This window comes from Gossypium raimondii, chromosome 9 (assembly GCF_025698545.1).
Source record: "Gossypium raimondii isolate GPD5lz chromosome 9, ASM2569854v1, whole genome shotgun sequence".
NCBI lineage: Eukaryota > Viridiplantae > Streptophyta > Magnoliopsida > Malvales > Malvaceae > Gossypium > Gossypium raimondii.
In genome coordinates, this window is record NC_068573.1 from 49660136 (window position 1) to 49686085 (window position 25950).

The following is a 25950-nucleotide window of genomic DNA, read 5'->3' on the forward strand; positions in this document are numbered from 1 at the left end:
GGTTATTTCACAACCACATTAATTTTAACATTAAAAATGAATAAAAAAAAAAGACTATGAACTAGTATAAAAGAACTAATTAAAACAAAAAATATATATACTTAAAAACTAATTTATTTATTTTTTAAGTAAGTAAAATGTATGGTGATAATTTTAACATAAACATATTTATATTTTTCTAAATCCTTAACGAGATTACAATGGCAAGAAGGTAAATTAAAAGAAATATAGTGTCATTTTCAAGGTTTACCTGCCCTGCTCTGCCCCTGCCCTGCCCATCATATCTTCCACTTGCTCTGTAAATTATATCATCAAAAGAAAAACAGAGGAAAAACATAAAGAAAATAGAAAATGGAAGCTTAGAAGAATCTGAAAACTTTAACCTTTCTTTTATTTTTTTTTATTTTTTTGTTTATAAAAATGAACTCTCAATGATTATCCCTATTCTTACCCAGAAAATTTATACTTCATTTTCATGGCTGCTTCAAGCCTTTCACCAGAGCCAAGCCAGGAAGTGTTTCCATGGCTGAAGTCTTTGCCTTTTGCTCCAGAGTATAGGCCTACTTTGGTAGAGTTTCAAGATCCAATTGCTTATATTTTCAAGATCGAAAAGGAGGCTTCCCAGTATGGAATCTGTAAGATCATACCTCCGGTGCCACCTGCTTCTAAAAAAGCTGCAATTGGGAACCTCAATCGGTCCCTTTTGGAACGTGCTGTTGCTAATGCTAGCTCCGATTCGAAACCCGCGCCTACATTCACTACCCGCCAACAACAGATCGGGTTTTGCCCTCGGAAGCAACGGCCCGTTCTGAAATCGGTGTGGCAGAGTGGGGAATACTATACTTTCCAAGAATTCGAAGCGAAAGCGAAGATTTTCGAGAGGAATTACTTGAAGAAATACAGCAAAAAAGCTTCCCTTTCAGCTTTGGAAATCGAAACCCTTTTTTGGAAAGCGACGGTTGACCAACCTTTTGACATTGAGTATGCTAACGACATGCCTGGTTCAGCTTTTGCTGCTTTGGGCTCAAAGAAGAGTAGCGGTGGAGGGCGGGAAACAGGGGAAGGAGTTACGGTGGCGGAAACGCCGTGGAATATGAGAGCGGTTTCGAGGGCGAAAGGGTCGTTGTTAAGGTTCATGAAAGAGGAGATTCCGGGTGTTACTTCCCCTATGGTGTACATTGCAATGTTGTTCAGTTGGTTCGCTTGGCACGTAGAGGATCATGATTTGCATAGCTTGAATTATTTGCATATGGGTGCTGGGAAAACATGGTACGGTGTTCCCCGGGATGCTGCCGTAGCTTTCGAAGAGGTCGTACGGGTTGATGGCTATGCTGGAGAGTTCAATCCTCTTGGTGAGTTTAGTGTCCTATTAATTTTGTCTCCTCTGTTTCTTGGTAAGCTACTGGAGGAAATTTGAAGTACTTTTGTTGACTTCGCATAAGTAGTAATGTGAATGAGAAATCTGTGTCAATAAGCTATATGGGTTCTGGTTGAAAAAATGGAATCTAGGCTGGTCATTGTCGAGTTGAGCTCGAGCTCGAGTAGCTCAAGCTATTAGTGGTTTACTCAATTAGCATAATGCTTGACTCAGTAACTTAAGCACAAATAGTCAAGCTTGAAGTGAAGTATGAGAATCGAGCTTAATTGAGTGAGCTTGAGTACTTCGATTTGTTGTCTCGAATCGAGCTTTAAAAGTGAAATTTTCTCGAGCTTGAGTTGAGCTTTATGCCTTGAGTTTCATCTAAGGTGAGTCTACTGAACTATTAATTTTTGTCTCCTCTGTTTCTTAGTTAGCTAATGAAGTCCATGTCAATTACTTGCGTTGACTTTGCATAAGCATTTGTCTCTATTGGATAGCTTGGTGAGATTGACTGGTTTGAGCAAAGGTCAAAGGAAGAATAAACTAGTTGTAATTATTCCGAAAAAAAGGGGAAAAAGAAAAACTAAGTGCCCCAATTTGAGTTTTCTCTAATGGTGTTCATTGAGTTTTTAAGGAATGTTAGCATTATAATTAGTAAGCCTACATTATCTTTGCATAAGTAGAAGCCGTATTGGATAGCATTGGTGAGATTGACTGGTTTGAGTGAAGGCTAAAGGAAGAATAACATGAAGCTGTAGTGCATAGCATAAGTGTAGCTTTTGATTAAAATATTTTACTTTCTAGTGTACCAATGGTGTTTTTTACCATTTTGGATTGGTTTAAATCTATTCCGGGAAGTTTCTATGCCACGATGTATTTTTTTTTTTTTACTAGAAAAGCAACTCAATCTTTTATATTTAAGTGATGATCCTTATATTGTACCTTTTTAATCTATATTAGTTACATTTTCTACACTTGGTGAAAAGACCACAGTGATGTCTCCAGAAGTATTTGTTCATGCTGGAATTCCGTGCTGCAGGTGATTTTAGTTTGCTCTGCTATGCTTTGTAGAAAATTTTCCATTTATTACTTTTATAATGAATTTATCATCTTAGAGTCTTATAACGCGATTTAATTGACCTGTTGAGGGATGGTTATTGGACTTGTTCTTACATTATCATTATTCTGAAATCAGGTTAGTGCAAAATGCTGGGGAATTTGTTGTCACTTTCCCTAGAGCCTATCATTCGGGGTTCAGTCACGGTGAGACCATCAAATCTTTATTAGATACTATCAGAGGAGGGAGCTTATTTCATCTATATGTTATTGTCATTAGGATTTAACCTTGGAGAAGCAGCTAATATTGCAACTCCAGAATGGTTGAGAGTAGCCCGAGATGCTTCTATTCGAAGAGCTTCAATTAATTACCCTCCAATGGTCTCCCATTTCCAGTTACTTTATGATCTTGCACTCGATTTATGTTCAAGGTACGACTCACAGTTATACAGTATGATTCATTTGGATACCTCAGTTTCTTAATTTCTTGATGCATTCTTGAGTACTTTGAATATGCATTTGAATATATATGACATTTAATTGAGTACTTTCTGCACTGCTGCAAATATGGTAGGTAAATGCTTAGAAAAATATTTACATTTGCTCATTGCTTTTTCGAAGTTCAGTATGAGTAGTGATGGCAACGGGGTGGTTTTTTTCCTTCCCTAACCCCAACCCTATGCTCTACCACCATGCCCCGACATCGACTTTAAAAAAATTTTAACCCGCTCAGAACCCGAACCCAAAAATTAATAGTGTACCCGACTCCAATCCGATCAGACCCGAGTTCAAACATTTTGAATTTTTTTTTTCGGAAATTGTGATTAATAATTTTTTTTTTTTAAACGAAAGGTTTTGGCACCATTTCCCATTAGATTTGCTTTATGATTTACCATTGAAACTGTCATGTGCTAATATGTATACACACACGTTACAATTACAGCACAGCAAAAAAAAGGAGGAGCAAAGGTCTTTGTTCCTTACAAACAGGGGGGGACTTGGGAAATAAATTAAAAAGAGAGAGAGAGGGAGAAATAAACTGGAGTGAGAGAGTAGTATAAAGACTAGTAGTAATACATTTTAGGGATTTTTGACTTAATCAATATTAAATATGTATAGAGGGGTAATTTCATAAATATCCCAGGGCGGGGTGGTTTTATTCTAAACCCGGCCTGGCAAATTTTTTAAAAGCAACCCACCTGACCCTATCTGGTCAAATCGGTTCGGAACCCGTCGGTTTCAGGGTTTTTTGCCATCCCTAGGTATGAGTGTCGGATATGTTTCCGGCACTGGTATGTTCAATTTTTACCAAGTTTTCCCATGTATTTGGAGGGTCATATCCCTATATTCATATCCAAATATGTCTCAAACATAGGTGTCAAACACGGGTATTTTAAGTAATGTTCTTCCTGTACTTTTAATCCTCATTATAATCGGACTTCATACAATTTAAAGGACAAAAATCTTTGAAATTTTATCGGCATGTGCGATATTTATACCAAAAGTTGTTTGTATGATGCTGAACTAATTAATTGAAGAGCAATAACTTATATTGTGTATCTTCTCCTCATTTTTGTTAGGTTTCTCCTTGCAGGGTACCTACGAACATTGGTGCTAAACCAAAGAGTTCTCGCCTCAAGGATAAGAAAAAATGTGAAGGGGAAACCTTAGTTAAAGAATTATTTGTGCAGGATCTCATACAGAACAATGACCTACTTCATATTCTTGGAAAAGGATCTTCAGTGGTACTACTCCCCAAAAGTTCTACCGATATTTCTCTTTCTTCTGAATCACGTATAGCATCCCGATTAAGAATAAACCCGAAGATGTCACTCGGTTTATGCCGCTACAAGGAAGCAATGAAACCGTCCCAAGTCTTAGCTTTTGATGAGATAATGCAATGCAAGAATGAAGAAATCAAGGGAATAAAAGGTTTCTATTCGGTGAAAGGAAAAACTGTTTCTACATATGAAGTTGATCGAGATTCTTCTTTTACGGGAGCTGATTATTTGTGTAAGGTGCCATCACAGACCTTAAACGCGAACATTGAAAGAGAAAGTTCTGTTCAAGGTGATACATTGTCGGATCAGAGACTGTTTACATGCGTCACGTGCGGAATATTATGCTTTGCTTGTATTGCTGTTCTTCAACCGACCGAACAAGCAGCTAGATACCTCATGTCAGCAGATTGTAGCTTTTTTAATGATTGGACCTTTGGTTCTGGAGTAACACGTGACAGGTTCACCACTACTCATGGGGATGGAATCACTTCGGAGCAAAATCCTTCTACAAGTAGGTTATATATGGAATTTTTTGTTTATTAGCTAATTTTGTTTATGTGATTTAATGCCATTCCTTGTGCTTGTGGGGTTATAGCTTTGTCTTTATAATGCATGTAGTGTTCGTATAGGTTAACAACTAAAACAGATGTGGCAGTCCTAGGAATGATCGTAAGCAGAATAATTGGAATTTGGCTCGAAGTTGTTCGGTTCCTAGGATTCTCATTTCCAAAGAACAATAGAGATATGATAATTCGAATAAGCTTTTGTTAGGGCTGGCAAGACTATTGGTTGCTAACATAATTGTCTTGATAACTAGGTTATCCAAACTCAGGTGTGAGTGTAGGATATATATATGGATGGATGGATGGTAGCCTTTCTACTCTACAATTTTCCTTAAAATTCATTTACTTCTTTTTTGACATACCGGGTTTTTGTTTTTCCTTGATACAGGGGGGATGAATAAAACTGCCCCAAATGCTTTATACGATGTACCTGTTCAGTCTGTTGAGTGCAAGTTTCAGACGAAAAATCAAAGTAAAGAAGTTCCGGAAGATACTAAAGAAAGGAGAAATACTTCTGCTCTTGGTCTATTAGCTTCAACATACGGAAATTCATCTGATTCCGAAGATGATAATGTTGAACCAAAAGCTACTGCCTCTGGTGATGAGACGAATTCAACAAACACTATACCAGGAAGGAAACTTCAGCATAATGATTTCAAGGAGGAAGCTCCGGTCCATGTTATCGATTGCGATCCTGAACCTGGATCTAAAAGAAGCCCTCCAACAATCAACCAAGAGTTGGTATCAAATGGTTTGGGGGATAAATGTAGTGATCCAGCCATAGAATCTTACGGTGCAGAGAAAATGAGGTTTAGTAAGGCCTTTGCACGAATGGAAAATGCAGATAGTCCGTTTGCTCCAAACTCCGATGAAGATTCTTCTCGGATGCATGTCTTCTGTCTCGAGCATGCTATAGAAGTAGAACAACAACTTCGTCAAATAGGAGGAGTTCATATATTTCTCCTTTGTCATCCAGGTAGATTTCGGCATACATTATACACAAATGAATTTGTCCCGGGGAAATGTTTCCAGTTACCTCTTATTACACATATACATTAACGAATATCTGTAAAACGATGCAGAATATCCCAGGATCGAAGCGGAAGCTAAGTTGGTGGCTGAAGAGTTGGGAATCGATTATCTTTGGAACAACATCTTATTTGGGGATGCTACTAAGGATGATGAGGTGAGGATCCGGTCAGCTCTTGATAGTGAGGATGCCATACCTGGAAACGGAGACTGGGCAGTAAAGCTGGGAATCAACTTATTTTATAGTTCCAATCTCAGCCATTCTACGTTGTACAGTAAACAGATGCCATTTAATTTCGTTATATACAGTGCATTTGGCCGAAATTCTCCTGCTAGCTCACCGACAAAGTTGAATTCTTACGGGCGGAGGTCTCGGAAGCAGAAAAAAGTAGTGGCGGGAAAATGGTGTGGTAAAGTTTGGATGTCGAATCAGGTTCATCCATTTTTGACACAAAGGGATCCCAAGGAGCAAGAACAAGAAAAAAGCTTCCATGCTTGGGCAACTTCAGATGAAAATCTTGAGAGTAAACCAGAAAATATTCGGAAAGCAGAAACATCCAAGGTGGCTAAAAGGTTTACTAGAAAGAGCAAAACAAGGGCCGGGGCTACACCGAGCAAGAAAGCTAAATGCATCGAGCCAGAGAGTGTAGTTTCGGATGATTCATTGGATGGTAATTCTCTTAGGCAGCAACAGAGATTTTTTAGGGGCAAAAAACCTAAACTAATCGAGAAAGAGAAGGAAATTTCGTATGATTCATTAGAGGATGATTCTCTTCTGCATCATAGAGATCTCTCTCGAAGAAAAGGGGCCAAATTTATCGAAAGGGAAGCTTCTGAATCCGAGGATGTAGAGGAGGATTCTGATGATCAACAGTTTCTGAAAAATCTCGGAGGCAAACAAGGGAAATATATTGTAGAAAATGATGTGGTTTCTGGTGATTCACTTGACAAAATTTCCGCCAAGCAATATCGGAGGATTCCTAGAAGCTCCCGGGACAAATTCATGAAGAGAGAAGGTTCTGTATCAGCTGATGAACAAGAGGAAATTTCCTATCAGTTTCATAAGCGGATTCCTAGAGGCAGACAGATCAAGTTGTTTGAAAGGAGGCTTGCTGTCTCAGATGACTTGCGAGCAGACAATTCCCTTAAGCAGTACCGAAGAAAGCCTAAAGGCAAGCGAGCAAAGTTTTTCGAGAGAGAAGAAGCAATGTCGGATGATGCATCAGATAATGATGGTTCTCAAACTCAGCATAGGAGGATTCCTAGTGGCAAGCAAATGAAGTGCACGGAAAGAGAGGATGAATTTTCTGATGATTCACTCGAGGGTAATCCTCAACAGCAACATGGGAGGATTGCTCAAAGAAAAGTATCCAAATTTTCTGATCAAGAAGACATAGTTTCTTTCGATTCATTGAAGGGTAATTCTCATCGACAGCATAGGAGGATTCCTAGAAGTCAACTAACCCAGTTTATCGAGAGGGAAGATGCAGGTTCATCGGATTCTCCAGATGATAGTTCTCTTCAGCAACTTAGGAGGATTTTGAGAAGTAAGCATGCTAAAATTCTTGAGAAGGAAGATGCAGTTTCCGATGATTCAGATGATACTTCTCCACAGCAGCTTAGGAAGACTCCAAGAAGCCGGCAAGGGAAATCTATTGAAAGTGAGGATGTAGTTTCATATGATTCATCGGACGAGAACTATGGTCAACCGAATAGTAGTCTTAGAAGCAGAAAAAAGAAAGCCCCAACACCACGACAAACAAAACAAGAAGCCCCTAAGAATGTGAAACAAGGGAAACGTCGGACAACAAAACAAGTAATCTCTCAGCAAAGCAAACAAGACACTCCTCGGAATCGGAATACCAAAATTGAGCAAAGTGCTAGACAGGACAATTCATATGATGAAGATGAGATAGAAGGTGGACCCAGCACACGCCTTAGGAAAAGAGCTCGAAAGCCTTCAAAAGAGCTGGAAACAAAACCTAAAGTGAAGAAGCAAGCTCTGAAGAACAAAGCAAAGAGTGCTTCAAATGCGAAAGTAAGAGACGAGGAAGCAGAATATCAATGTGACATGGAAGGTTGCACCATGAGTTTTGGCTTGAAACAAGAGCTGGTTCTCCACAAAAAGAACATTTGTCCAGTAAAAGGGTGCGGAAAGAAGTTCTTCTCACACAAATATCTAGTTCAGCATCGACGAGTTCATATGGATGACCGACCTCTTAAATGTCCATGGAAGGGCTGCAAGATGACGTTCAAATGGGCATGGGCTCGAACCGAACACATTAGGGTTCACACAGGTGCTCGTCCTTACGTGTGTGCTGAGGAAGGCTGTGGTCAAACATTTCGTTTTGTGTCGGATTTCAGTCGTCACAAAAGGAAGACTGGTCATTCAGTGAAGAAAGGTAAGATAAAACATGAATCACGAAAACTGTAAAACTAACATTTCTGATGAACCCGTTGCTTGATCAGCAAGGTAGGTTAGGTGAAGAGAAGGTTAGGCCCCATGGGTTTTTTTTTTCTCTCAAGTAAGTACTTATGTTTTTATATTCATTAGATCACATGACGCTATTTGACCCAGGTATCAAATTGAACATTAAAGTTAAATTTAAGTACCAAATTGGGAAAAAAGGTTCCTAATGCCATTTTGAACATTAAAGTCAAATTAGGATAACATTCTTAAGAGGAGAATGTAAGCTTGAAAATAGGATATGAAATTGTTGAGAGAAATAGTCATGAATTTTAAACATGAGCTGTAAAATAGACATGGATAAAAATGGGGTAATAATAACCCCGAACATAGACATTAAAAGCAATTAAAATGGATTTGAATAGAATAATAAAATATAAATATGTTAGCACATAGTAATAGATATACACAAAGAGAGAAACATGAACTCTGCTGGAATTGATCTTTACAAGAAATATACGTGTTGCATATTTAATTCTCTCTCATAAATGATTCTGATAGAAAATCATACAAAGGTTAATAACAGAAGCAATAATAATATACATTCCACAATGGGTTTTGATTGAACTGGGATAACGTTAACTCGACCAGAATACATGTAAACAACTTTATTAGGTAAGAAAAGAAAAACCATAAATCCTTAAACTCCAACACAGCAAAACCATTTACCCTGAAAAATAAAATAATTTATATATACATTATACTAGAATGGAAGTATTTGAATTTGTTTATTATTTATCTAATTGATATTTAAACTTGAAATTTGACATGTGATAACCTCATTTTTTGACCTGTTACAAAAAATAAAAATATTTTTGTATAAATTTAAAATGTGAAACTATCACAAATCACCATATTATTTATAATTAGCACCACTTCATTGTATTTTAACTTAAAAGAAGGCATCATTTAACTTACAAATTTAGGTGCTAATTAAAAAAGTTAAGTACCAAGTAAACATAAATTGCTAAATTCAGATGCCTTTATATGTATTAGTCCTATATTACTCCAACTCTCTATTTATCATTAAGCATTTGTTGTCAACATCATATTTTCTTACATGAACATATGGATATGGTTAAAGCTATCCAAAGAAAAATTATTATGAGTTTACACAAAAGTTGAGGTTGTTTAAAAGTTTTGGATACCACATTTAGAACTTGCCTAGCTCAATTTATTAAATATAGATAGACTTTTGACTGATGAGCTTGTGTGTGGCTAAAATTAGACAAATATAAAAGATGTTAATAACATTCATAAGAATATCCAAATTCATGGCACCTCTAGATATAGATATAAGAAACTTTGGAAAAATTAAATATACTAAAATCAAAAACATATTTGTATTCAACAATGAGTAACACAACATAACATTATATATATATATTACCTTTGGAGTGGGAGGAGATGGGGGAGGTTGATTCTTTTTAGAGGAAGCAGAGGGCATAATATTGGGAGCAGAGCCTTTGGTTTTCTTCTCATCTCTAGCTTTGTTGAATATCACTGTAAATCCTTCAGCTGCAGCTGGATTGTTTACGTCCCACTCTCCAAATTTAGGCAATGCTCTTCCCTTTTCCTGGTCAATCCAATCAACATTATCATTAACCTCGATTCGATTCCATCAATTACCGATACATACATATGTAAAGAGGAAAAGGAAAATTACCGCCATGACCAGAAGATGTTAAAACGATGAGAAAAATTGGAGATAAGAGAGGGAAACGAACTGAGAGAATTTTTAAGAGACTGAGATGAAACCAAAAAAAAAAAATGATGTTAAATAAGAGAATAAAAGAAGAATGTTTGCTAATTTTGTTTGTTCAGTAAATTTAACTTCAAAACCAAATTTGTCAATTTTGATTCAGTGAGTTCCATTTTAAATTTAAACATTACCTTATCCGATTAATTTTAGTTTGAATATGTTCACATCAACCGTACCTCTCTTCTAGATTTTTATATAGTTCAATTCTTTATAAGATTCATCTATTCATTTAAAAGTTGATAGTTTTTTCAATCCGAAATATTTTATTAATATGAGAGTCCTTTGAATTGATTAACAATGGATTCAACCTATAAAAATTAATAAGAATTTTTTTAAAAGAGGAAACTGTGATCCTAAATAATTAAGAATTCTTAAAAATTACGCTTGATTCAATAGATCGGTACCAATTATCAAGTCAACCAATTCAATGCTTCCTTCAAACAGATATTTAAGTCGGACCGGCTGTTGAACCTTACAAACAACTATGTCAATCTCTACTAAAAACTTGTATGATGTTAAGGTTCGATTTTCAAACATACGAATGAAGAATAATTGCATGTGCGGAAAACCAAGAACATTGCTCTCCAACATTTCTTGTGGTCTCCCTTGCCATGCCAAAAGCCATAATTAGGCTTGGCTGGAAACTATCAGAAAGCTTCATATTTACAATTGTTTTATGCACTTTTAAGCAGCAATTGCCCCAATCACAAAGCATATCAATAAAAAAGAAGCTTCAGATATGAAAGCCCGAATGCAATCGATATCGATTTTCTCGATAAGAGAAAACCACCTTGATCGTGAGCGGAATATAAGCTAATCCTTGCCCGATATCGTCTTCATATTGCATGCAGTTTCAAGCAAAGCAACTTTCAACGAAAGGCTTATAAGCCTCACCAAGAGAAGCTATAACCAAGTTCCCGAAATGCATATCAAGAAGCCTTCAAATCGAGCCCCGTTGGCATCTATATCTGTGTTCCTGGCATGGTCGACCGTTCATAATTGTACATCATAACCCCGAATGCAACATGCACCATAAAAAAAGGTTTAACATTTGAAACTCAAAAGTTCTAGAGAGCAATGACCCCAAATGCAATAGAGATCAATTCGTTCGATAATAGGAAGCCGTCCGGATCACTGAGCCGAATATAAGCTAATCCTCGTCCGATACCATCTTCATTCAATGAGGCATTGAATTCATCTGCAGTTACAACTCTTCTCTGCTCATTCAAGCAAAGCACATGTCCACTTTCAATGAAAGGCTTATAAGCTTCACAAAGAGAAGCTACAACCGAGTACCCAAATGCGCATCGGAAGGACTTCAAATTGAGTCCAGCCGCAGTTCTAAGAGAGAGCATCACAATATCTGATGCCAAGTCTCCAACATTTATATTAGTGTTCCCGGTGTAATCGACCATGCCATTCTCCAAACTCCGTACAAAATTGATGTACCCTCCCATTTTCTTCGGTCTTGAAAACCTCATTCCACGTACATAACTAGCAGACCCTAGGCCAAAACCATAAAATGGTTTGTTTTTCCAGTATGTAAAATTGTGCTTGCATTCAAATCCGTCTTGGCAATAACTGCTGATTTCGTAATGGTTATATCCGGCAGCTGAAAGCATTCTCGACGCCATTCTATAAAAATCGGCAGACTGCACATCAGTAGGTAAAGGAAACTCCCCTGGTGTGTACCTACAAAGGATTCAAATATTCACTTTTCAATCCAGAGTAAAGATAAACACCGTTCCCAACTCTTTATTTTTCTTAAAGTATTCATATTTAACACATTTTTCAATCGCGTGAATCAACTCGTTTTTGATCGGTACCTGACCAGTCCGATCCGATTCGGAAAATAATAGATATATCCTAAAAAAATCTAAATACATGAAAAAGAGTTTGAATGAATATCCGAGTAACATAATTAAAAGCTACAGATTTTCCAAATAAACATAGTAATACTTACAATGTTCCAAATTTGGTGCCTTGTTCAACTTGCAAATCATAAACGGAGACGTGATTTGGCTGAGCTTCGATGGTCAACTTTAAGCTTTCCTCCCACATTTGTGGAGCTTGATTAGGCAGAGAAGAGATTAGATCCAAACTCCAATTCTCAACCCCACACGATTTCATTATCTCAATGGCCTCATTCACCTCGTCAACTCCATGAGCTCTCCCGCAAGCCTTCAACAACTGTTCTTGAAACGCTTGAACTCCCAACGAAACTCGATTCACACCCAACTCCATAAACTCCTCCATTTTCTTAACATCAAATGTTCCAGGATCCATTTCCATTGATATCTCGGCATCCGAAGTCACCCCAAATTTCCCTTTCAACAAATCAAGAATCGATGAAACCAGCCTCGGTGGCACGAGAGACGGTGTTCCTCCGCCGAAGAAGACGGTTTCGAGTGGTGAGTGAGACTCGAAACTCACTCTGGAAGCATTGATTTCTCGGCATAGTAATTGGATGTAGTTCGATATACGGGGATCGTCTTCGTTGTCGTTGGTTTGGGCCGGTGAGTTAGAACCGAGAGCGACGACTGGGAAGTCGCAGTAGTGGCAGCGTTTTCGACAGAAAGGGAGGTGAATGTAAACTGACGTTGGAGGGAGTTGAGGGGTTGTGAAGATGTTGGGTGCGGCATTTTGTCGAACAGTTTGAATGGGATTAAAATTACAGGAAATTGCACGACACAATAGTTTCCGATACCTGGGTTTGGCCGGAAAAGTCGAGAAAATCGGAGTAAGGATTGATTTCAGCATTACTTGATGAACAGAACTTAGCTTATCGCATTAAAAGATTGGCGGTAAAATGATGAGAAATCCTACTAAAACACCCGGGTATAATGAATGGTAGATAATGTATAGTCCAAGGGAATACGGGCCGGGCCGACAGAGATTGTTATGAATTTAATTCGAGTTAATTGATCTGAATTTATATTTAACCCCCGTAATTTGATTAATTTTTAAATACTATATTTTAATTATAGTAATTAATATAAAGTGATATCTCTTATTTTAATTATTGAATAATTAAAACATATTAACTTGTCAATTGAAATATTATAATAAAAAATTTAAATAATAATTAAAACATTTTAACATATTCAACATGCAATATAACACACTTTAAGTAATTAATGCAAATTAATATTATTTAAAATAATAAAATATTATCATAATTAATTTTAATATAAATTAAGTGATAATTAATATGTTTAGAATTCTATTCAAGCAATAACTCTATTTTACATAAATAAAATTAACACAATTTATCAACAAAATTTAACTAATAATTGAAAATTATAATTATAAGTGTTACAAGTTTTTCCATTTATTTTGTGCTTAGATTTTTATTCAAATAATAATTCTATTAAAAATTATAATAACTTTTTAAATTAATAATTATAATTTAAATTATAACTATAATTATTTTTAAATGTATAATTATCATAGATTCTATTTTATTTCAACTTTTAATTAATAATTTTAAATTAAATGATATAATTATTTTAAATGAAAATTTAATAATATGATAAAAATAAAGGATATTCTCGTTAGTTTAATAAATTTTCAAAATTCATATTTTTATATATATTAAATATTATATTGTATGGATTATAGATTGTTAATCAAAATTTATATTATTTAAAATAATAAATTAAATTCCAATTTAATACGATTTTAATAAAATCTTCGAGCAAAATTCTGCCAAGCTTATATTGTTCTTGCTATTTGAGTTTATCCTTTCCTATATGAGTTTATCCGAGATATAAGTTTTAAAATTTTTGAATTTTTTAATCTGGTTTATATTTGCAATTAACTAATTCAAGTTTGATTACATCAATTCATATATTGTTTTTTAATTTGTATTCAAAATATACTTTTTATTAATTATATATTTTAAAATTTTAAACATAAATGATATATTATTTTTAATATTTATATTATAGTATGATAAATTTATTTTTTATATGATATAAATTACATACTTTATAAAATAAAAATTAACATATTATATAATTAGAAAATAAATTGAGCTGCAATTGAGCCTTGAATATTTAGAGCTTGAAAATTGTTTACGATGAGAAGAGGTCAACTATTTCTAAAGAAATTTTTAAATTGTCATTTGAAATCGGTGGATTTCTCAATGAGTTAGTTTTGTCTTTTAACTTTGTATTGAGCTAAAAATACCTAGGGCTACCTAAAAAGGTGGTTGGTTCAACAAAATAAAAGACTCGCTCAGATCAAAATGTGTGTGGCACATGACCGCCTACCATAAAAATGTGAGCATCTTTGTTTTGTAAAGTTTAAACCTTTAACTTAAAGTTTATAGGTCATAAACATAGGAATATGGTACCACTTAAATTTAGTTAGACCACTTAAATATTAGTCAATGTTCAAATATTACCAGATATTTTACTGTCTCTATTTTAAATGGAAATATATTTTTTTAAACTCATTTTTATCTCTAATATTTGTATTCCAATTTTGTCAACTATTAAATGAGCCAATGGACTTTTATGAGTAACTCATTCCTTAAGCATGCTTTCGATAAGGCTAAATGAATGACATGAGTTAGCTAGTTTGTTCTACTTGACGAGTCAAATTTGTATCGGATAAAGCTTGGGTAACGACATATGTATTATTTGGCTTTGATGTTTAAAGGGTAAATTACACCGTTAATCATTTTAAAATAAGGTTGTTTCTATTGTGGTCACTTTATTTATTTTTATCAATTTAGTCATATTCTCAAAATGGTCACTAAATAAAATCATTCAATTATTTGATAATTTATCTTAATCGCAAATATTAAATATGTTAAGTTAAATTATGTTATTTTTAAATTTTAGTAATAATACATCAACTTTTTATTTTCATAATATATATCATTTTAGTTAATAGATTTAATTGTTGTTAGAGGAAATTTTGAAACTCAAAAGTATAATATAAAGACTAAAAGTGATGAAAAAAAATAGAGGTTAAATCCGTAACTTATTTATACTACGAAACTAATAATAGAATTTATCTTGATGGAGTTAATCATAATGGTTTGAGTTGGGAGTAAAATTGATTAAATTAGAGTATAGAGATTAAATTCAAAATTTACATATAGTACAAGGACTAAATACAGAATTTGACCCCAAACGAAAAAAAGTGCAATATTCCCATCCCTGCGACGAAGCCTATGTTATGATTTTCCCCTTTCCCAAGCAAAGTAAAAAAGGAGAAGCAGTACTCGTTCCATTCCAACTCAGTGCTCACTCAATCCGACTCACCAATGGACGCGCAAGACGGAAATCAGCAATCACAGCAACTCATCCTTGGTCACAACGTCTTCCTCCTCAAGCATCCAGATGTCCCTGACATCGAGAAGGTCCGTCTCAAGGATGAAGTCCTCATCTCGGTCAAATCCAATGGTAACTCACCCGATTCAACTCTTCTCTTTATTTTTCCCGACTCAGTTATTTCGGTTCAACTCTAGCATTAATGCTTCTCGTGTTTTCTTCATGGCTGTGGTGGTTGTAGAAATGGCTCCGTATTATGAAACCCTAGCTGCCGATAAAGTGGTGGAGCTGGATCAGGACGTTTTGGACTCGATGCGTGCCAAGAATGAGGAGGAGATTAAGAAGCTCGACGAGAAGTGAGATTTTATTTAGTTTCTTCAAATTTTCTTCTCCTGTTTGTTACTGATTACTTAGGATTGATCTGAAATTTATCATAGGTTTTAGGGATTCTGGTTTAATTTTGTTAGGGTTTTTTTTCATTTGTCTGATAATGAGAATATAATGTAGAACTTTTGGTCTAAAGAGACACAGATTCTGAATGAATTAGGTTTTCAAATACTGAGATTTTAATTATAGTGTTTGGGGGGGGGGGGTTGGGGGTGGATTTTATTTTTATTTTATTTTCTTTGATTAAACATTTTTGTTTAAGAATGGTTACTTCGAGAGGTGCTTTTTTGTTATGGTGTCTTGTTTGGAATGAAAACATTTACTATATTTATGTCTATGAAATGCTGGAGCGATTTATGCTGTTGATGAAATACGGCTGAGCTAAATAGGTATGAGTTGAATGTTCCTCTTTAACACAAAGAAACGTGATGTTACTCGGACTTGGGTACAAGGTGAGTCGAACATGGATATATTGAGTTTTTCCTAAGTTATTTTTACATATTTGGTGGGATATCATATTTCCATGACAATGTTTGAATATGCAATCGACACGAGTATTTCATGGAAAGTTAAAAGAGTCAGAGCGACATGGAAGAAAATAATTGTTTATGTCCTATGTTAACTCTTCATTTTGATTGAAATACTAGTGTCCGACATGTATTCAAACATGAGTCTGAGATATGATTCTCCGTGGACCCTCCAAATGCATATAAAAACTTGGAAAAAAATTGAACATAACCGTGTGTGACATATACCTAATTCCGACTCATCTGAGTCAATGTAAAATTGATGATAATCAATGATGAATGCTATAGTGTATGGACGATAATAGGGGCTTAATTTCTTCTGAAACTCTTGCACTTCAACTATGTCTCTGCAGCTTTTTAACCCTCTGACCCGCTGCAATCCCCTCCTTGAGAAAGTAAAGAAACACATGTTGATATCTGATGAATTTTTGTTTTTGTTTTACCGAACCTGTTTTTGGCATTATAGGATTGCTGATGCTGAAGAAAACTTGGGTGAAAGTGAAGTTCGAGAAGCACATTTAGCTAAATCCTTATATTACATTCGGATAGGTGATAAGGTAATAATAGTTGTTGTTTATTGCTCTTGAAGGTGATGTCTTCTCGTTGAGTTATGCTTGAGTGCTATATTTTTCATCTTGACTTATGTTTATCTCAATCTAGGAGAAAGCATTGGAGCAACTTAAGTTGACGGAAACCAAGACAGTTGCTGTTGGGCAAAAGATGGACTTGGTGTTCTATACTTTGCAGATTGGTTTTTTCTACATGGATTTCGATCTTATTTCCAAAAGCATTGATAAAGCAAAAAAGTATGTAATCATATTTATTAATAATATCCATTAATTCTAGCTTTTGCATAATTTGAGATGTATGCCTTTTCACTCGTCGTTGCTCCTATTTTGATGCTAGTTTATTTGAAGAAGGCGGTGACTGGGAGAGGAAGAACCGTTTGAAGGTCTACGAAGGCTTATATTGCATGGCCACTCGGAATTTTAAAAAGGCAACCGATCTATTTTTGGGTTCCATTTCAACCTTCACAACTTACGAACTTTTCCCTTATGAGACATTCATATTTTACACCGTGCTTACGAGCATCATATCGTTGGATAGAGTTTCCCTTAAACAAAAGGTATTTCAGAGTTTTTCCTCAAACTTGTCCTATGACTTGTGTCACTTCCTATTTAGGCCAGGCAAAGTTACTGATGGCTAAATGTTACAGGTCGTTGATGCTCCTGAGATCTTGACTGTCATCAGAAAAATACCAAATCTTTCGGAATTTTTAAACTCTCTTTATGATTGTCAGTACAAATCATTCTTCTTAGCATTCGGTATGTATAGCTATAGAATTATCACTTTGAACCGAATATCTAAAACTTCTTTCATTGATCAATTTGTTTGGAATTATATCTCAGCTGGTCTGACCGAACAGATAAAGTTGGATCGTTATTTGCATCCACATTTCCGGTTTTACATGAGGGAGGTTAGAACTGTTGTTTACTCTCAATTTCTGGAATCCTACAAGAGTGTTACCATTGAAGCCATGGCAAAGGCTTTTGGGGTGACCGTGGAGTTCATTGATCTGTAAGTGATTATATCCAATGGCGTGGCTTTTCGGAAGTATTACATTGCTTGCCGTGGCATGATCGTTTTGTTTCTCTTCTCCATGATTCCAGGGAGCTATCACGTTTTATTGCCGCAGGGAAGCTTCATTGCAAGATCGACAAGGTTGCCGGTGTTCTTGAAACTAACCGCCCTGATGCAAAGAATGCGCTCTACCAGGCAACCATTAAACAAGGAGACTTCTTATTAAACCGGATCCAGAAGTTGTCTCGCGTTATTGATCTATAAATCAGTTAAGCATTTCTTCTGATTTAGAAACGGATAAACCAACACTTTCGAAGTTCAATGAAATATGGAAACGCAAAGTTATCCTTTTAGATGTTTCTTTCATGCATGATTTTTTATATACATTTCTTTCCCTTTTTTCTTTTTTCATTTTCTGGTTTCTAGGCCAATGAATGTGATGCTACTGAGTTTCCTAAAAAGTTATCTATTGGTTTCTTATTGTTCTGGGTATCTTGATGATTGTGGCTGGGGTATAAGGCTCGAGCTTGATTGAATTTCGCTCTTGAATTTGAGATTAAAAATCGAGTTAAAGTTTCCTTTGTTTACCTAGTCAAAAATAAGTTTTGATTTTGCGAAGTTTTTTTTTTTTGCCACTTTTCCTCTGAATTCTTTTAGATGGAAAAGATGACTGAATCTTTAAAATTTTAGTGGCACTATATTTCATAAAAATTCAGAAAAATAATAAAAATGTTTTAAAATTTAACAAACTTTAAAAAAATCATATTTCTTTTTCTAAAATGTCTATTTCAGTAACGAAACACACAGAGGTTATCACTCATGGCAAAGTTTAATAGAGTGGAGTATTTTTAGTGTTTAATACAAATTAAATTAGTATCGCTATCCATTATAATACTCTATTCAGAGTATTATTGTTTTATTTACTTCGTGGTTGGTCTGAATGTTTGAGGACCACAGATTTAGCTAAAATTCTTTTCCCTTTAAAACGTACATCTTAATATTTTCTGTGAACAAGAGTTTGTGTAATATTTGATTCACTCATATTAATAATTTAGTAATAAAAATATGTATGTTGTATCATTTAAACCAAACTTGTCATTTCAATCAAAATGATTTTTATATTAATTATTATTCAATTATCCGCCTATGTTAAGGTAATTTAATTAAAGGGTAAATTCAGATTTGAATAATTGAGCAATAAAGCACTTAAAACTGAAGCTGGACTCAACTCAGTCCATCTCAAATTAACTTCCTCTCAGAGTACATCTTATCCCATTACACAATTCTCCATCTCAAATAAAAAAGATATATCTTTAATTCTTTATTCGAAGAAAAGAAAATCGAAAAACAAGCCCAGAAGCAAAGACCAGGCAGTTGAAAGGCACACAAAAGCTAGCTTAGCGGCCGTTGTTTCTTCACTACTTGCATTTGCATTTCCCCCCACTTACACCACATATAAAGCATTGCATTGGATTACCCAAATCGCATTTTCTTTCGCTTCTAAGCCACAATTTATCTTTCATAATTCCTACTATTTTTTCTTTTTTATCTTTATTCAAAGGGTTTCTCTCTCTCTTTTTTTCCCCTGAAACTCTCGTCACTGTTCTTCTTCTTCTCTCTCTGTTTCAGCTTTTTTCTTTTTTTCCTTTAATGGTCTAAGAATGAGAAACTAAAAGACGCTGCTGAATTCTTCTTCTTCTTGTAGAAGTGGGAGAGAAAATGAGTGGTATAGCTTCTCGTTTTGATTTCAAAGAGATTCAAGAGAAGGTTTCTCTTCATTTGAGACCATGGCATCGTTCATTTCAATTCTGGGTTCGAGCTGCTGATATTTATACTGGCTACAAGGTCCCTCTCTTACTCTTCTCTCTCTCTCTCTCTCTCTCTCTCTCTCTCTCTCTCTCTCTCTCTCTCCCTATTATATATATACATATACATATCTATGGCCTTTGGTGGGCTTTCTTTATTTTTCTTAATCTGACTGAAATTTGGGTTGATGGGTGATTGTTGAAAGGTGTTTCAAGTCCGGGTGAGTTTCGTGAAGGATGTTCAAAAACAACATGCAATGTGGGAAAGACAGCATGAGCTTGCTGCTGATAAGATTTATGCTATGTGTTCTGACCTTGGTGGGTTCTTCCTTAAGGTAGTTCGATTTCCACTACGTTTTAATCCCAATTGTTTTTTAACCCCTTTTTCTCTTAGCTTGAGTTAATATTACTAGTAATCGAGTGTGAATGTCGGATATGAGCTGATATATTCATTTTTGCTAAGCTTTTTCATGTATTTAGAGGGTCCTTAGACGGTCATATCTCCATTTTAAGGGTCGAATCGACATGGACTTCAGTTTTGCTGTGAAAAACTGTTCAATTCAGATTGGATTTTGTCTGTTTTTACTGTTTGAATATCTTATTGATTGCTTCTTTTGTTGAATTTGGCTGTTCTTAGCTCTTGGAAAACTATAAAGTCTTTTCTTTTTTGTTTTTTTCAGTTCATTCGAAGAATGGGTGTATAGGTGTTCTTCATTTGGATTTAGGGTATCTCTATATTTTTATTGAAAATCTGTTACTTTGGTTACACTAGGTTGCTCAAATTATTGGGAAGCCGGACCTAGCCCCAGCTGCATGGGTGAAAAAGCTTGTTACTTTGTGTGATCAAGCCCCTGCAACACCATTTGATGGTGTTCAACATGTTTTAGAGAAGGAGTTGGGTCAAAGTATTAGCGAAATTTTTGAAAAGTTTGATGTAAATCCTCTTGGTTCGGCTTCAATTGCACAGGTACTATTTTCCATTTCTTTACATAGCTCGAAATCCTGCTGATATGAGCAGGCTGGGAAGGGTATGTGTTGAAATTTGAAGCATTTTGATACTTAGAACGGGTAAAGAACGAATATTTTTGTTAAATAAGCTTCAAACTTGCCTACATACAACGGGATAGAGTCCATTTGCAGCTTTAATGTTACCATTTTGATAATTCGGTTTCTTCTTGTTATTTTTTAAGTCATTTGCTTATAAGATCCCTATGAATATACCTTATATAGGTTCATCGAGCAAGACTCAAAGGCAATAAGAATGATGTTGTTGTTAAGGTAAGTTCTCTTGAAGATGATTTTTAGCATTAAAAATGATGTTACTGTTTAAAGTAAGTCTTGTTAAAGATGACTTTAAAGCCTTATATGTCCTTGAGATTCTGAGTATTAGGTTTATGGCAGGTTCAACATCCTGGAATCCAAGAACTGATGATGACTGACATCCGTAACTTGCAAGCATTTGCATTGTACATGCAAAAGACAGATATCAAATTCGATTTGTATTCTGTTACCAAAGAAATGGAAACACAGGTGGCGATATTCTTTTTATTTTTTGTTTTTTACCTTTTTGCCGTTTTAAGTGGTTAATAACAATGGCTAGGAAAACATTTGAAGAATGACGAGTCTCTTACTTAGGAATAAGGGAGGATCATTCTTGAGGGGGAAAAAAAACTAATTTTCACTGTCGAGGGCTTCCAGGGCTACTGCATCTCATTAATCAATTTCTAATGAATCATTTCCGGTCACTAGAATATAATTCTATCCTTATGGCTTATCTTATTCGCTTAGGCCATTAGCGAATATTGGTGGATAATCTACTAACTGATAAAAGGTTGCAACTTATTCATGTTGGTAAGACTTTTAATGGAATATATAATCATTTTTTACGGTTGTAACTCAAGCCATTAAGTTGATTTGATCTCTTTGTTGGTTGGACTTATGCTTTATATACTCGTTAGATTACATAAATTAAGAGTACCATTCCGCATGATTTGCATTTCATTTTGCTTTTGGATGTCGTTATTTATTTATCCTTTGTGCTTTTGAAGATTGGGTATGAATTCGATTTTCTAAGAGAAGCCAATGCTATGGAGAGGATTCACCATTTCTTATATGAGAACAACAGAAAATCTCCAGTTCTAGTTCCGAGAGTGGTTCGGGATTTGGCTTCAAGGCAAGTTCATACTGATATCTTTTAATGACATATTGAACCAATAAATCAGTAACTTTGCATCTTTCTTGTAGAGGTGTATGTGTTTGAATATGCATCTGTCATTGCACGAGGATCTACATGTTTTGCTTTTAGAATTTTGTGTTCTAGCGGTAAAAGTACCATGGAGGCCTCTATATTAGGAGTTAGATTGCATTTTGCCCCTTCTACTAAAAAAATGAGCAAGTTAGATCAAAGAGCAAACTGATCTTTCTGTTAAAAATTTCATCCATTTCTACGGTTAAAAACTTGTCCATGTATGCCAGGATGAGATACACGTGGCACGCCACATGTTATTGTCTGGTTATTCCGTTAAGCACACTAGTTTTTAACGGTAGAAATGGATGAAATTTTTAATAGAAATGACCAATTTACTCTATAATCTAACCAACAGGGACTAATTTGTTCATTTTTTAAGTAGTGGGGTCAAAATGCAATCTGACTCCTAGTAGAAGAGCCTCCATGATACTTTTACCGCATTTTGGCCTACTTTTTGCCTTTTATTTCTAATGATATCACCTCTTAGCTAAAACAGTATATTGATTTAAATTCTGCGCTATTTTTGACTTAGTATATACATTAATTCATGTTTTCTAGATGGTGGATACATTTTATGTTGTTTCTCTTAATGAACATCTTTTACTGCTTTATTACTGATGCTGGCATTTCTGTAATGCGAAGTTTATCTGTTTAAATAGGAGGGTCTTAGTGATGGAATATATCGATGGAATCCCGATCTTGAAACTCGGTGATGAAATGGCTAAAAGAGGGATTAATCCTGGTGGTAAGATGGCAGCAGCAGCAAAGCAGTAAGTACTAAGTTCCCACTTTGCAGATATCAAATTTTCTCCAAAATCTTTTATCATCCATATGGTCTTATTGCTTAATATTTTCCTTCTTATTGTTCTTTATGTCCACTATGATGACTTTGACTCTTATCATTTTGGGTTTCCTAAACTATGTTTACTCGAACTTAGGTATGAATGTCGGACACTGATATGTGTCTGACGGGTAGTTTCACTTTTTCTGAGATTTCCATGTATTAGGAGGGTATTTAGAGAATATAACCCCACCCCTTTGTTTGGGGTAAAAGTGCTATGGAGACCCTTGTATTAAGGGTTGGATTGCATTTTGCTCCCTCTACTCAAAAAATAGGCAAATTAATCCCTGTTCGTTTGATCAATGGGCAAACCGGTCCTCCTGTTATAAATTCCATCTATTTTTACTGTTAAAAACTGATCCTTGTACATCAGCATGAGGTATTGCATGTAACTGTCTGGTTATTTCATCAGCCACGTATAACTGTTTGGTTTCCTGACTCCCAAGTCTATTACTGCTTTGTAAGTTGTTTTTTGCTTACTCCTCAAAAGTTGCATAATGTTAATTGGGTTATCTATAAGGGCTATGAGTCTATCACGTCGGTTTAGTAAGTTGTTTTTGTTCCTCCTTTTTCGGAAGAGAAAAATAAGAAAATTTCTGCGCCTATCGAGAAATGGCTCCTGTTTCTCCCTCTCCCTTCATCTTAGCTTTTTCGGAATGCATAAAAAAGTGCTTAAAATAATACTTGTCGTAAATGCAGGAACATACTTAAGAGTTTGACACTAGCATATGGCCAGATGATACTAAAGAGTGGTTTCTTCCATGCAGATCCCCATCCCGGGAATATATTGATCTGTAAAGGTTCAGAGGCAAGTTGGCTATCACAAATTTTTGGTTTTCTTTGAATTCTTTTATAGCCTTTGTTGCCAACTCATATTCATATATATAATCTGCCATATAGGCATATAGCATACTAACCAGTTTGCTTTTTCTCCATAAGCCAGGTTGCTTTACTGGACTACGGGCAAGTGAAGGATCTGCCTGACCAATTGAGGCTCGGATATGCTAATTTGGTTCTAGCCATAGCTGATAATGATCCTGTAAAAGCAATGGAAAGTTATAGGTAAACTTTTGAGTTTCGATTCATGCTTTCGATAACCTTTCAATACAGAGAGAGTTTGGTTGGCTGCCATGTCACTTCGACTTTTCGTTTTCTTGAAGTAGACATTTTCTGATACAGGTTTGGGGGTATGACCCTTCACATGCATGGAAAAATTTAGAAAAAAAATTAATATACCCATGTTGGACACATTTTCATATCCTATACTTGCACACTTGAGTTTGAGAAACATAGGTACATGAGTTTTGAATAGAATAAGAATTATAGGCAATTTTTGGAGCGTTCCACATGAATCTAGTGGGAGGTTTAATAATCTACATTACTCCAAGTCTTCATTGTTTTAGATGCTATGTTGATCGGACTCTTCATTTTCTTAAAGTACTTGTGTTGGATACTTATATTTGTCATATGGATATGGGGATATGACTTTCAGTGCTCCCCAAATACATAGAAAAAGTTTTTAAAAGAATTTTAACCATACCTGTGTTAGATACATACCCGTATTTGACACTCACATTCAAGTCCAAATAACATAGTCTAGAAATACTTTCAGTGTTCATGCCGAATGCATATCCAGACTCACACGGTATCCAACACTAGCACTCAAGTCTGAATGACATAATATTTGCATTGGTTTGATATCGTGATCCTGACAACCTGAACCAATAACTGGGATCAATAATGTTATATTGTCCTTGCTTTTAGAGAACTCGGGATAGGTACTGTAAGCAACTGTGGGAATGAACAACAGGAACTGCTTCGCTTGGCCCAAACAATGTTTGATACGAAACTACCTCCCGGAGTGGTAATGCTGCAACCTTTCTCCGAAGATTCTTCAATAAAGAAAATCGCTGTAGAGGTAAGGGCTTATATAAAACAGTTAAATCACCACAGTTTCCCAGTCCCGACCCCCGAAAAAACCCCATTTTCTGTTCTTGCTCAGTTTGTGCTTTTTGCTGAACTCTGAAGTACTCATTAGTCTTATGAACTTTGTCTGTTCATCTATCATCAATTAGTTTCTGAATCGATGATAGATAACAGTTTCTAGTGATCATAACAAACTACATTGCTTCAACTGTTCGTTTTTCTTGGAGTATCCGTGTTTGACACCTATGCTCCAAGATTGTCTAAATGCATGAAAAATTTGGAAAATGAATTGCTATTCGTGTGTTAGACCTATGCCCATATTGGTACTCATACCTGAGTCTGAATAATGTAGATAACAATTTTTTTCTTGCCTATGGCAGTCTTTCCCCGAGGAACTCTTCTCGATTCTTCGTACAGTACATCTTTTGAGAGGACTTAGTGTTGGTCTTGGAATTAACTTCTCGTGTGCAGAACAATGGAGGCCTATTGCAGAAGAGGCTTTGTATAATGCTGGAAGGTTAAAAGGTGTCACTTTTGAGCCCTAAGCTAAGATTAATGGAGCATTTATATCGCATTTAGCAAAGCCTCTCAGAATTGGATTGCTGTTTATTTTCCCCTTTTCTGCATGTGGAATCAGAAAACATATGTTTCGAAAACAATCAGCACAACATTACATTACTCCTGTTTAGTTTTCAATTTATCTGTTCTTATTTTTAGGTGCCAATAGAAAGAGTAGAGTACGAAAGCTGAGTTCTTTCAGGAGATTTACCTGGAGAAATTGATCGGCAGTTGTACAAAAAGGTAGGCTTGAATCAGTCCATAATACCAGTTTGCTGTATATATATAAAATTACCAGCTTGTTTATGAACTGATCGACAGCTGTAAGCTGTTCCTTCTTTTGTTTTTCGATTTAAAAATCAGATTCATTCGTAAAACATAAAATCACTTTGTTTCTTTACTTGAGATTAACAGGAATCAAAGCATTAAGACCAATATACGAAATCTGGGTTCTTTTGGGAGATTTTTTCCAGAGAGCTTGATTGGCAACCTGAAGAAAAGGTAGGGCTTAAACCAGTCTATATAAGTACCAGGTTGCTGTATATATATATAGAGAGAGAGAGAGATTACTAGCTTATTTATGGACTGATTTAACTGTTTCTTATTTTCTTTTTTTGATTTCGATTTTTGAAATTCGATTCATTTGTAACAAATACATCATCTACATTCATTAGGCATCTTCGTTTGTGATTTTTACGATTTCCTTTCGTCAACTGAGTTTATGGTGTAATGATAAAATCACGTCTATGGTTGGACCTAAAAAGAATGATTTCT

At 35.3% G+C, this 25950-nt stretch overlaps 4 protein-coding genes across 6 annotated transcripts; 3 read left to right on the forward strand and 1 right to left on the reverse strand.

The window, feature by feature from the left end:
- Nucleotides 1-326: 326 nt before the first annotated feature.
- Nucleotides 327-8438, forward strand: LOC105800814 (lysine-specific demethylase REF6). The gene is made up of 7 exons (XM_012632159.2): nt 327-1352; nt 2321-2399; nt 2556-2623; nt 2697-2847; nt 4011-4708; nt 5149-5736; nt 5843-8438. Exons 1-7 carry the CDS (start codon nt 476-478, stop codon nt 8221-8223), a joined length of 4842 nt encoding a protein of 1613 aa, XP_012487613.1. The 5' UTR covers nt 327-475; the 3' UTR covers nt 8224-8438.
- A 2073-nt stretch (nt 8439-10511) lies between these two features.
- Nucleotides 10512-12881, reverse strand: LOC105800816 (uncharacterized). The gene is made up of 2 exons (XM_012632160.2): nt 11982-12881; nt 10512-11710 (listed from the first exon to the last, which is right to left on the reverse strand). The coding sequence occupies exons 1-2, from the start codon at nt 12776-12778 to the stop codon at nt 11086-11088; spliced, it is 1422 nt and encodes a 473-aa protein (XP_012487614.1). The 5' UTR covers nt 12779-12881; the 3' UTR covers nt 10512-11085.
- A 2330-nt stretch (nt 12882-15211) lies between these two features.
- Nucleotides 15212-18290, forward strand: LOC105800817 (26S proteasome non-ATPase regulatory subunit 6 homolog). Its single transcript, XM_012632161.2, has 8 exons — nt 15212-15435; nt 15545-15659; nt 16684-16774; nt 16878-17023; nt 17124-17343; nt 17434-17542; nt 17627-17795; nt 17888-18290. The coding sequence occupies exons 1-8, from the start codon at nt 15297-15299 to the stop codon at nt 18060-18062; spliced, it is 1164 nt and encodes a 387-aa protein (XP_012487615.1). The 5' UTR covers nt 15212-15296; the 3' UTR covers nt 18063-18290.
- Nucleotides 18291-19049: 759 nt separating this feature from the next.
- On the forward strand, nt 19050-25875 carry LOC105800818 (protein ACTIVITY OF BC1 COMPLEX KINASE 8, chloroplastic). 3 transcript variants are annotated; one of them, XM_012632162.2, is made up of 14 exons: nt 19051-19204; nt 19504-19643; nt 19810-19938; nt 20376-20570; nt 20834-20881; nt 21005-21133; nt 21652-21776; nt 22511-22621; nt 23392-23500; nt 23636-23754; nt 24457-24610; nt 24999-25143; nt 25336-25419; nt 25591-25875. In XM_012632162.2, exons 2-13 carry the CDS (start codon nt 19518-19520, stop codon nt 25398-25400), a joined length of 1455 nt encoding a protein of 484 aa, XP_012487616.1. In that variant the 5' UTR covers nt 19051-19204; nt 19504-19517; the 3' UTR covers nt 25401-25419; nt 25591-25875. The 3 variants fall into 3 exon arrangements, 2 of the variants coding, with proteins under 2 accessions (XP_012487616.1, XP_052476961.1); XR_008188794.1 differs by having other exon boundaries at nt 19050-19643; nt 25346-25419; XM_052621001.1 differs by lacking the exons at nt 19051-19204; nt 19504-19643 and having other exon boundaries at nt 19810-19921.
- The last annotated feature ends 75 nt before the right edge of the window (nt 25876-25950 follow it).